The 13,180-nt window shown below is 44.4% G+C and overlaps 1 protein-coding gene across 1 annotated transcript; it reads right to left on the bottom strand.

Moving 5' to 3' along the window:
* Window positions 1-524: 524 nt before the first annotated feature.
* On the bottom strand, window positions 525-7,142 carry LOC118086289 (protein NKG7-like). Its single transcript, XM_035117728.1, has 4 exons — window positions 6,974-7,142; window positions 5,281-5,427; window positions 3,520-3,633; window positions 525-559 (listed from the first exon to the last, which is right to left on the bottom strand). Exons 1-4 carry the CDS (start codon window positions 7,140-7,142, stop codon window positions 525-527), a joined length of 465 nt encoding a protein of 154 aa, XP_034973619.1.
* Between the last annotated feature and the right edge of the window lie 6,038 nt (window positions 7,143-13,180).

The following is a 13,180-nucleotide window of genomic DNA, read 5'->3' as shown; positions in this document are numbered from 1 at the left end:
TGCAGGGTTGTCTTCTGGCTGCAGAACTTGACCTGCTTCTGAATCGAAAGCCGTGTTTCTGTCATCATATGCAGGCTGCCTCTTAGGCATGGGAATCTTTGGGTTCATTTTAAATATATTATTCATCATTAAAACCACAAGATATACTGTATGAGACAAACAAGTGAATCACAAAGGTCATGTGCTCATACAAAATGTGAAGGCAATACCTCAAAGCATATAATTTACTGCATAGGCTATTCCTTTCTGCTCGATGCATAGAAGATGTCTGGTCTAGTCATTCCTTATCTTTAACTGACTACTGTTCATCACTATTCTAGTTAATAGATTCCAATTTGTGGAGAAGGGACCACATTGCTGTTTCTTAACCCTATTGCTATTTATACAATGCATCAGTTTCATCATGAAAGTATAGTTATTTCCTCCAGGTCCAGCTTGTCTTGGTGCAGGTTATGTTTGCATCCCACCTAATCAACATAGCTCCAGGTGTCATCTGAAATGGTAGCAGAGTCTTTCCCTCATCTTCATGCTGACCCATCTAAGAGGAAAGCCAGCACACCTGTCAGGAGAGAGAAGGAGCTGAAGCGGGCAATTGGCAGAGGAGAATAAAACACCACCCAAGATATCCTGATCATTGACCCCAAGATTACCTCTCTTGCTCAAAGGTGGGACCATGCTCTGATCCTCAAACCCCTGCCATTCTAATGGACGGACATATACCGTATTGGCCTGAATATAAGCCACACTTCCCCCCCAAAAAAATTCCGGCCATGAAAAGTTAAAGTGCGGCTTAAATTCGGGACCTTACAAAAATTGGCTTTCATGAAATCGCTGCTGAAACAGACATAAAGTAAAATGGAACAAACAATGTTTTATTGCCAATTTGAAACTGTTGTGCAATTAATTCTACAGTAATGTCATTTATCGCTTTCCCCATATTTTACAGTGCAGTATTGATTTTTTATTTGCATTTATGGTGTTATGGTGTTTAACCCACTTGCAGGTCCTCTCTAGTACCTGTAGGATTTTCTTCTGCATTTGCCATTTACAGATGTGAGTGCCTGCAGAATTTTAAGGGAGTGGCTTATATTCGGGTATTCTCTCTTTCCCCCCCCCCCCAAATTTTAAAGGTGTGGCTTATTTGCGGCTGCGGCTTATATTCAGGCCAATAGGGTATTCTTCCATAGAACTACATTCTTTGCACATTTTGAGACTTCTGCAAGGGACAAGTCCTAGGTAGAAATGGACGTGTCTAATTACACCCCATTCTCACATTAATATGTAAATTGTTTGTTTAAATTATGCAAAAAAATTAAAATGTATTCCCGATATGTATTAGCTCAGTGTATACATTTCTAAATGAATTTGATCATAAAATGCATATGTTGAAGCCAAGACGTCCCTCCCTGAGCCATTGACACCAAACTGGGAGGGGTAGCTAATGCTGCAGAGGACATAATCAGAATTCAAAATGACCTTATCAGATTGGAGACCTGGGCACAAGCTAACAAAATGAATTTCAATAAGGACAAGTGTAGGGTTCTACACTTAGGCAGGAAGAACCAGATGCACAAATATAGGGTGGGGGAACACCTGGCTTACTAGCAGTACATGTGTTTAGCCTGAACAGTACATGTGTTTAGCAGTACATGTGTTTAGCCTAAACAGGGATAAACACTAAACAGGGCTAAAACACTAAAATACACTAATTTCTTAAAGGTTTAAAGCTTCCCTAAACAGGGCTGTTTAGCTAAACAGCCCTGTTTGGGGAAGCTTTTAACCTTTAAGAAATTAGTGTATTTTAATATTTCTGTTGGAAGCCGCCCAGAGTGGTTGGGGAAACCCAGCCAGATGGGCGGGGTATAAATAATAAATTATTATTATTATGTGAAAGGGATCTAGGGGTCTTAGTAGATGACAAGCTTAAGTGAGTCAACAGTGTGGTGCAGCAGCAAAAAAAAGCTTATGCTATTCTAGGGCTGCATCAACAGAAGTATAGTGTCCTGATCAAGGGAAGTCATAGTACCAGTCTATTCTGCTTTGGTCAGAGCACACCTGGAAAACTGTGTCCAATTCTGGGAACCACAATTTAAGAAGGATGTTGACAAGCTGGAACATGTGCAGAAGAGGGCAACCAAGATGACCAAGGGTCTGGAAACCAAGCCTTATGAGGAGCTGAGTATATTTAGCCTGTTAAGGGGGAGACTAAGAGGAGATAGGATAGCCATCCTCAAATATCTCTGCTGTCACCAGGAGGGAACATGCTTGATTTCTCCTGCACTGGAGGGTAGGACTCAAACCAGTGGCTTCAAGTAAGGAGATTCCAACTAAACATTCAGACAAACCTTTAACGTTAATAGCTGTTTGGCAGTGGAACAGACTCCCACAAGAGGTGGTAGACTCTCCCTCCCTGGAGGTTTTTTTTAAAAGAGGTTGGGTGGCCATCTGTCATGGATGCTCTAGCTGAGATTCCTGCATAGCAGGGGGCTGGACTAGATGACCCTTGGGGTCTTTCCAACTCTAAGATTCTATGATTTCATGTGACACATCAGCCAGAAGTTCACTTGAGGATCCCAGTTCAGTTTCTGCTCTCCCACGGTACAGAAGGAAAGGATGGCAAAGCCATTAGTAAAGACGTCCAGCCTGAACACACATGATCCTGGAAATACTCAGATAGTGTTGACTTTGATCATGAGAAGCTGCCTTGTGCAGATATTCTCTTTGGTCCATATATAAGTCATTGGGAAGAAGTAGATGCTCCTCCCCAACCCTTTGCCGGAACCACCTACATCTGTTTTTATAAGTTTTCAAAGGGATGCCCTGTGGGATAAGGCAAAATCAATTTGCAATGAGCTGCTATTTTTTGAACGAAAGCAGTTTATCAAGGAGCAGTTTACCGGGTCAAAAAAATTAGATCTATTGTCTATGAACTTCATAGAAGGTGAGGAAAATACTTGGTATCTATTCATTCTGGAATAATGAAAATGCAGTTTGTAAGGAAAAAAGGCCAATGAATTCCAAATTGCTGAAGTTTTGTACAAATGCACTTCTGTAGTCTGGAAATCCTGTCTACATATTCAGGTCAAACTTGATTCTGATGTTTTTCCTGCCCTTCAAGCTGAATCTAGGGAAACCTGATTCCTTCAGAGGGTAGGTAAGAAGGGAGAATGAAATTTCTGAATGGTTCTCAATGCAAAACATACAGAAGTAATCCATGCTTTCAGAAAAGCAGCACACCCAGGGGATTGGTTCACATTCCACCCTCTTCCTCTTTTGCTGGTAGTGGAATTGTGAGTATGGCATGTCACACCCGGAAACTGTCCAATATGTGAACCTCTACCTGCAGCCAAAGTGGCACGCTGCCAGGGGCATGACTACATGACTACATGATGATGCTAAAGGTGTAGGTCGGTCCCAAACTGTTCGGTAATGAAAGAATGCAGCTGGAAACTCTGTGCGAAGGCAAACCTTTAAATGAGGACGTACATTTTCAGCACTTCTCATTTGACACATACTCACCAGTTACAAGGAAGAGAGGAAAGGAGGCCCAGCCCAAGCCAAAAGACCATCCATAAGAGGCATTTGATCCTGTCTGCCCTGTGAAGGTGGCCATGGCAATCATGACACAAAGAGCTATTAAGGGGGGGAAATGCATTAGGATATTAGATTATGTATAAATCAAATCCTGGAAGGTTACCAGGAAAATTCAGCTTGTACAAAATGAAGAGGCTCAATTGCTCACCGAAGCCAAACATCACCATCAAATTATGCTGCTGCTGAAAAACGTGCACAGGCTGCCTATTAGCTGTCAGGGTAGGCTCAGGGTGTGGGTATTGCTGTACAAAGTCCTAAACAGTTAGGAACCAGCATGTTTAAAGGATTAACTCACCCCCTACATCGCAAGCTGACCACTGTGTTCTGCAGGAGACGGCATCCTGCAGGCGCCAGCCTATGAGGAGGTTCATTCCACATTATGTCAAAATTGGGCCTTTGGTGTGGCGACACTTGGAACTCCCTCCCACCTTCTCTCTTGTCTTTTTAGTGCCTGGTAAAAAATGTTCCTCTTTTAACAAGCCTACTAAAATCTTTATCTCAGCTGGTATCTGTACTGGATCTGAACAGATTGATATGCAGGTGCTGTTGTTTCACAGTTGTTATTTTTCAAACTGTTTTCATATGCAGTTGTTTAACTGTCTTTATATGTGTAACATGCAATAAAAAGGTAAGTGTGCCATCACTCTGCAGTTCACTTGAACACAGACAGGTGGCGATGTAATATACAGTGTGATGAGAGGTGGTGGATGGATGGCCCAGCTGAGATGTAGAGGGACAGCCAGAAGAGGTGGCAGCCACTGCCCTGCTCTACTGCCCTCCGCCTGCCAACCCAGTGGCTTATTCTCCCAGGATCCAGAGAACCAGGCTGGTCAGCACAGCTAGTGGCCACCTTCCCGTGCTGTTCCTCCTGCCAGGCAAATTCTTCTTCCCGCTTGGTTGTGGCAGCATGAGGTTAAAAGGGGGGGGGTCTTAGAAGCATGCCATACTCAAGAAGGGGGATGTGGTTTTCATTCAATGGAAGCCACTTGTTCTCGAAGTGTGCCTTTTGAAGCCAACAGACATGGCTGATTTCCAACTCCAACATAGCAGGTGGAAAGCAGCTGCCCTGGCAAGGCTTTGAAAGCCCTTTGTGTGTGTGTGCGCGCGCACACACACACACACACACACACCACTTCTCCATTCTAACTCTGAAACCAGGGATGGAAAGGGCTGGGGTTGCATTGCACCTTTTAATCATATCCATCAATTTGAGTGGGTCTACTCTAAGTATAAGAGGGATGTGGGTGGTTCTGTGGGTTAAACCACTGAGCCTAGGGCTTGCCGGTTCAAATCCCCACGACGGGGTGAGCTCCCGTTGCTCAGTCCCAGCTCCTGCCAACCTAGCAGTTCAAAAGCACGTCAAAGTGCAAGTAGATAAATAGGCACCCCTCTGGTGGGAAGGTAAACACAGTTTCCATGTGTTGCTCTGGTTCTCCAGAAGCAGCTTTGTCATGCTGATCACATGACCCAGAAGATGTATGCCAGCTCCCTCGGCCAGTAAAGCAAGATGAGCACCACAATTGCAGAGTCGTCTGCGACTGGACCTAATGGTCAGGGGTCCCTTTACCTTACTCTAAGTATAACTTAGTTCTACCAATAATAGTTTGTGAGATGTATACATCTAAGTTTTGGGTTTGAGGAGCTTGAACTGACTGCGGAATCAGATGGTTATGATGCCCAGGTTACCTGCAACAAGGCTGGCTATAGCTGCAGTCTTGGCCTTGGAGAGGGAGCCAAATTGAAAGTCAAAACATTTGCCACAAAGGCCAAGGCAAGAGACGGCTCCAGCAATCATCCCGAAGAACATGAAGGCTCGGGTAGCATGGTAGTAATCTTTCAGGACGGAAGGAAGAGAAAGAAAGAAAGAAGAGGGTTAAATATATCAATGGAATTGAACAACAGGACTCATTCATATATTAAAAATAGTAAAGACAGTGCAGACTACTGTCAACTGTTCTTTTTTTGTTGCCCATAGCATCCATTTTATGACGGTACTGACATAAACTTTACCAAGATATGAGTACCAGCATACACACAGAGAGAGAGAGTAAAGGTCTTAATTCTAGTCACACTGGGCTCTCAGAGAGTTGAAGAACCATGAACTGCCTCACACACTGCTGTGTACAGTACCTTAGAAATGAAAGTCTCTTCCTGTTTTGAATACCATACCTTGAGTACTCCCAGCAGGATGCATGGGGTGTTGGGGAAGGGCTAGAACCTCCGGTGGCAGACACATTGTGCTCCTTTTGGGATAGTCTGTCCACTTTTGATCCCCACCCTGCAGTCAGCTCCCACCTGTGGCTCCTAGTCAGCATGTGGCAATGTCCACTTCCCAGGAAGGACTTTGACTGGCTGGCTAAACTAGATGAAGTCAGCCAATGGGTCTCAGACCCTCGGTGAGCTAGGGACTTCCCCTGTGTGCAAAGAGAGGCTCTGGTGGATTGTGCTGACGAGATCAATAGTGGGTCCAATGATCAAGAGGGTGGTTTCTGCACATGCTGAAGATGGAAGTGAGGGGCAGATGGGGCTCATCAACCTGGGAAGACATCTGTAGCATAGGTGGCAATTCCCTGGGTGCTTGAGCACCCACAAAATTCCCCATGAAGGGGCCGGGCACCCACAAATTTCAGTGCCAGGGTCATGCACACTGCATGGCACCCACAGCCTCAGGCAGCCACGGTCACAGGGCCAAGCTGGCACTCCTGATCTGTAGGACATCTAGGAGAAGGAAGGAAACCTCTGCTTCTTTATGGGATATCTACAGGAGGAGAAAAGGCTAAGGAGTAAACCCTACACAAATCTCGGAGTGAAGTCCCTAAAATCAGGGCCGTCCCTAGGCCCAGGGTGGGTGGCACAAGGCGGCAGGGCGCCTGGCCACCAGGGGCGCTGAACGCTGGTGTCTGCCTCCGTGCGCCTCTGCTGTTGAGCGGCTTCAGGCAGCTCTCCAGAGGTGCACAGGGAGTGTGAGCCTGGGACTGCCTCCTCCGCGCCTCTCAGCTCCCCGCACACCCCTCCTGCCCGCCTCACTCATGGGGGCGCCAGAGGGATCTTGGCACCAGGGCACCAGATAGGGTTACGATGGCCCTGCCTAAAATGGTTGGATGACACCATATATGTCTCCCTCCAGCAACTTCTGCAGCTAAGCTGGTACTCTGCTTTCCTTTGGACCACACCAGCAAGGCCAAGAGCACAGTCTTGTCACCTGAGCACCCCAGGACCTCCATAAACACTGCCCAGGCTTGCATCCTGGGGAGGTCACTTCGGTGGTGCTAATACAGTGGTTTGACTTCACTTCCGGAGGCACACTCAATTCTTTCTCTCAAGACAGACAGATGCCAGCAACAAAAGTACTCAAAGCTGAAGACAGAGAAGTTCTTACCTGGCACATCCATCCCAAATGAACCACAGCCTTCTTTGGAATAACAACCTACCCACAGGCCAGTGTTATGAACACTGCTTTGCAACCAGTAGTCTGAGCCCAGGGCAATGAGGAGGAACAGGAGGCTGATGAAAGCGCAAGCCACAGCACTAATCTGTAGGACATTCATTGCGAGAATGCTCAGCTATGTAACAGAGGAAAGCAATAGGGATGATGAACCTGGGGAAGGGAGATATTCATGTTATTCTTCATCAGTTGCATTCCCTCCAACCTTCCTCAGATTAAAATAGGGACATGTCTCTCTCTCTCTCTCTCTCTCTCTCTCTCTCTCTCTCTCTCTCTCTTTTTCTTATTAAATTTTCTGTTTTACAATTTAAAGTACTGATGTTTACATCCTTAAGATATCAATGACTTCCCTTCTTCTCTTCCCATGGTTCATTTTACATATCATCAATACAGGAAATGCCTCTTCAAAACAATTACTATTACTATATGTGAAATGAATAATCTAGAAATAAAATATGCTTTCCTTCAGAGCTACTGCTAATTGATATGCAGATTGACGTGCATGTAACCAACCAACCATTCCATTAAATTAACCATACAGCATTTAAAATATTATTTTTTTGCAAAGCAAACTAATACCCTATTTCCACTGCATTCCAGTTTCACATGCACTTAGAGATCCATTCTGCCATGTTTAGTGTTGTGACAAAAAAGCATCAAAATTCTGCATCAATATCGTATGCACTTTGCCCTAAAGTACACATTTCTATATCCGTCCTCTCCCATAACCAAATATACATTTTGTATGCTTTTCAGTGCATTTGAGACATGCCTACCTGAACTGGAATTGCACCACAAAATTCAAGGATGGGTCTAATCCACTTGATACCTGTGTTCCAATCTGCATATAAGTCCAGGACTAGTTAACTTTAAAATGTGGATCGAACATATTTCTCAACAAAACAAGCACCCTAGAAATTAGAACTAAGAAGTTGGTTGTGTGTATGTTTAGTACTCCACTGTATGAAACTAGTGCAAAGTAATAGATTTTAGCCCCTCTCACTGGTTCCATTTACATAGTATCCAAATTAACTGACCAGCTTTTGGGGGTAAAATTCCCTTTCCCTCCCGCATAAATCTATAGATGTTTCATCTCACCTGGCTCAGAATCGCCTCCTCTTTTCTTCAGGTGAAGTCAGCACTCTGCAACAAGTGCCAGGCATGCTCTGACTCCACCACCCATGGTATTTGTACTTTAACAGGGATGGGCAGGATCAGCACCTCCTCTTTGAGGGCACAACCCTTCTGTGGAGGGCCCCCATCTCTCTCCACCAAGCTCTGTGTTCATTTCCTTTCTTCTTGTATCTAATTTTTATTAAATTTTCTGTTTTACAATTTAAAATACTCATTAAAATATCAATGACCTCCCTTCCTCTCTTCCCATGGTTCATTTTTCACATCACAAATCCCTGTATATTTTACAAAATCTGTACCATTCAGTATTCCATTGTTGCATCCATCAAAACTTATTTACCGGTACACTGTTGAATTTCTCTTAATGCTGCCAGCGTTTTCAGCTGCACACAATTATTTCCCATATATTCCAAACTTCTCTAAACGTATGTTCTTCTCGGTCTCTTATTCTATATGTTAAGTCTGCAAACTGTGCATATTCTGTCAGCTTGTTTTGCCATTCTTCTTTGGTTGGGACGTCGCTCGTTTTCCATTTTTGGGCTAACAAATCCCAGGTCGCAGTAGTAGCATACATAAATAACCTTTTTTGACACCTGGGAATTTCAGTCTGAATTATCCCCAACAGAAAGGTCTCTGATTTTGGGGGGAAAGTACTTTTAAACATTTTTTTTTCAATTCATTATGAATCATTTCCCAATACTCTTTTACCCTTATGCAGCTGCAACCGGGGGTACCAACTTGAATAAAATATTGGGGGGGGGAGGCAGGTAAGCCCCACCCCACCCCACATAATTGATCGCATGACGCAGTGCACACACACCATTTGAATGGCAATGCCCATCAAATTGGGAGGCTCCCAACCACTTCAAATAATTTACTGGGGGCCCAGAGACCCCACAGCTCCATTTGGATCCCTTCCAGTTGGGATTCAGGCCTCATCATGGGACTGAAACTTCCTTGGTCACACTGGTAGGCTAGGGACAAAGGTGAGAGTTGTTTCCTAGTTCTGCCGGATCTCTCAGCGGCTTTTGACACTGTTGACCATAACATCCTTCTGGACCGTCTAGAGGGGTTGGGAGCTGGGGGCACTGTCATACAGTGATTCTGCTCCTTCCTCCTGGGCCGCGTTAAGAAAGTGGTGGTGGGGGATGAGTGTTCGGACCCCTGGGCTCTCACTTGTGGGGTGCCTCAGGGTTCTGTCCTCTCCCCCATGCTTTTTAACATTTACATGCAGCCGCTGGGAGAGATCATCAGGGGGGTTTGGGCTGGGTGTTCATCAGTATGCGGATGATACCCTGCTCTACCTCTCTTTCATATCAGATCCAGTGAAGGCGGTGAAGGTCCTGTGGAGTGTCTGGAGGCAGTTGGAGGATGGATGGCGGCTAACAGATTGAGGTTGAATTCTGACAAGACAGAAGTACTGTTTGTGGGGGACAAGAGGCAGGCATGTGTGGAGGACTCCTTGGTCCTGAATGGTGGAACTGTGCCCCTGAAGGACCAGGTGTGCAGCCTGGGAGTAATTTTGGACTCACAGCTGTCCATGGAGGCGCAGGTTAATTCTGTGCCCAGGGCAGCTGTCTAGCAACTTCATCTGATACGCAAGCTGAGACCCTACCTGCCTGCAGACTGTCTTGCCAAAGTGGTGCATGCTCTAGGTATCTCCTGCTTGGACTACTGCAATGCGCTCTATGTGGGGCTACCTTTGAAGGTGACCCGGAAACTACAACTAATCCAGAATGCGGCAGCTAGACTGGTGACTGGGGCTCCCAGTACGTTTCCGAGCACAATTCAAAGTATTGGTGTTGACCTTTAAAGCCCTAAACGGCCTTGGTCCAGTATACCTAAAGGAGCGTCTCCACCCCCATCGTTCAGCCCGGACACTGAGATCCAGCGTCAAGGGCCTTCTGGCAGTTCCCTCACTGCAAGAAGCCAAGTTACAGAGAACCAGGCAGAGGGCCTTCTTGGTAGTGGCTCCCGCCCTGTGGAACACCCTCCCATCAGATGTCAAAGAGAAAAACAACTACCAGACTTTTAGAGGACATCTGAAGGCAGCCCTGTTTAGGGAAGCTTTTAATGTTTAATAGATTATTGTATTTTAATACCTCTGTTGGAAGCCACCCAGAGTGGCTGGGGAAACCCAGCCAGATGGGCGGGGTATAAATAAATTATTATTATTATTATTATTATTATTATTATTATTATTATTATGCTTCCATGGCTTCAGCTGAAGATCAAACCACTACGAAACGCACAGGAGGAAGACAGGTTATTAATGATTCTCCCCCTCTCTTCCACCAGCCAGGTGGCACTACTAAAGATACAGTAGGTTGTTTCCAGGTATAATTGCACACAGTGGGCCAGGAAGTGGAAGCAGTAGACCAGATGGGGATGCCTCATGGTCCGTGTTTGGCCAACAAGCTTGAGGCTCCCCAGCCTGCTCAGGTGCGTTCCTCATTGAGCCTCTTTTCTATGTTCAGCTGAGTCGGAATGAATCCCCATTGTGGATGATCAGAGAAGCCTCTCACACCTCTGCCACCACCTGATTGTTAAATTGTTGTTTTTGCCAGAGTAATTAGGTTCTGCTTACGGCGTCCCCGCCAAGTGCTCCTCTGTCTCGTAACATTAGGGAGGGGAGTCCTGGGACAAATCTTATGCTATGTTTATAGGAACCTGTACTGAAGTTATTTATATTACAATGTTATTTTATTTTTATTAAGGCATTTCTATAGGACTTAATCATGCATGTTTGTAAGCCGTGTGCATTAAGAAAACCAAAAACCTACAGGAAACAGGAAAATCAAACAATACAATATGCATCATACATGAACCACTACCTTGAAATGCCTGCTGGAACAAGAAAGCTTTAGTCATGCATCTCAAGTGCAGGGAGGAGGTTGCTTTTGTAATCTTGGTTTGGAGGGAGTTCCACTAGGTTAGTCCCACTACAATGAATGCACGGCTTATAGAAGTTATGTTGAGCATGAATTATGGAGACACTCCCTTTGACAAATCTGCATTCACAGTTGTCACACAATGGGTCAACATCTTCAAAGAGCTGTCCTGGTCCATCAATGCCACTTCAGACTGCATGAGAATACGTGAAATTTAAGTATACAGTCGTACCTTGGAAGTCAAACGGAATCCGTTCCAGAAGTCAATTTGACTTCCAAAATGTTCGGAAACCAAAGCGAGGCTTCGTATTGGCTGCAGGAAGCTCCTGTAGCTAATCGGAAGCTGCGGAAGCCGCGGCAGACATCCAGCTTCCAAGAATAGTTCGCAAACTGGAACACTCACTTCCGGGTTTGCAGCGTTTGGGAGCCAAAACATTCAAGAACTAAGCTGTTCGAAAACCAAGGTACAATTGAATATGTATTTGTCCCCGACATGCATTGTTGAATAAGAGCAGCCATTTTATTGCCGATTCACTCAGTTTTGAGAAGTCCCTTCAATAGCATCTTATCAAACTCTGAAAGGATCTTTGCACACAGAGAAAGATACAGCATTTCATTTTTAAAAATTGTTACAAATTGTTAATGTCAGTGTGGCCTGTTTGTTTTTCCAGATAGTTTTATGTTTCACTGGTAGGGTTGCCAGACTCAATAGTGGACAGGACTTCTGTGCCTTTAATTGCCCTGCTCTCTTTTGAGTCTGGAAACCTTAAAGAGAAACCAGCAGACCCTTTGCTTGGAAACAAAAGGTCTGCTGGTTTCTCTTTAAGGTTTCCAGACTCAAAAGAGAGCAGGGCAATTAAAGGCACAGAAGTCCTGTTCACTATTGAGTCTGGCAACCTGATTCACTGGTGTTAAATTTAGAAAGCTCACTCAGGATGCCTCCAGATTGTCAGTTTTGCAGGAGAGGTTAAAGGACTTGCTGTAACTTTACGTTTGCACAAATAAAGTAGAATAAAGTGCTCTGTCGCCCTGGCACAACAAATCTACTTTTCAGAATGAAACAGAAGATGCCATTCAATTCTAGTCCTACTCATTAATTTCAATGGGTCTACTCTGAGCAGGGTTTAGTTGGCTAGAATTTAGACTATTTGTGGTTAGAGAGGTGGTGGGGCTGGATTGACAGGTAGTTTGTATGTGTATTTGTGAAGAAATAATGATAAGTCAATTATACACCTGATAAGCAAATCAGGATGAAGGCAGGATGAGTGATGATATTTGTAAAACTCCTCCACAAGCAAATCAGAATAGATGCTCAATAAAGACTGGACATAGTCTTATCTCCACCTAACCTTTTTTTGCAAACATAACAGGATGAACAGGTTGACTGTCACATTCAGGTCTGATTAAAATGCCAGAAATGAATTCAGGAAGAGATGATAGATACAGATAAATAGATAGATAGATGAGAACAGTTGTGTTGCATCCAATGAGTTTTCAAGGATGTCTACTGGGTACAGAATTTGATCTCCTGGTTCTACAGGCAATTCCCCACTTATGTAGGGGTTATGTTCCGAGACACCATGAGCCGAAGTGAAACCATGTATATTGGGAACAGCATTGGAAAAGCCTGCAAACACTCTGAGCCTCTGGAAAGCCTTGAAAAACCCTTTAAAGACCACCACAATCACACTCTCCACAATCGCACTCTCTAAAAGTTCTCAAAGGCCTCAAAGGGATTGTGAGACACGGTTTTCGAAGCATTTTTGTCATTTCCACGCTCTTTTAGGGCCACCCTCCCCCTTTCCGTTTGCGGTGATGCGTGCATTGCACGGTTGTGTATACCTTGAACATGTGTAAATGGAAGGTTTCCTGTAAATCCAAAGGCATATTTCTGTCTTTGTAATGAGGTTGAATTTTTGGCTTGGGAATCTGTGTGCTTGTGTTAAAAATATTCTTTATTAAAACCACAAGCTATGATGTGAGACCAACAGAAGAATAACATTAGTCATTTGCACATAAATAATATTTAGAATTTGAAGGCCAAAACTCAAAACAAACAATGTCATCCCTAGATCATTTCTGTTTGATTCATGTAAGATGCCTGCCTTTCTCATTC

Source organism: Zootoca vivipara, chromosome 6 (genome assembly GCF_965207765.1).
Source record: "Zootoca vivipara chromosome 6, rZooViv2.hap1.1, whole genome shotgun sequence".
NCBI lineage: Eukaryota > Metazoa > Chordata > Lepidosauria > Squamata > Lacertidae > Zootoca > Zootoca vivipara.
Note: the sequence above shows the minus strand (reverse complement) of the source record. Positions and strands in the feature narration are given on the sequence as shown.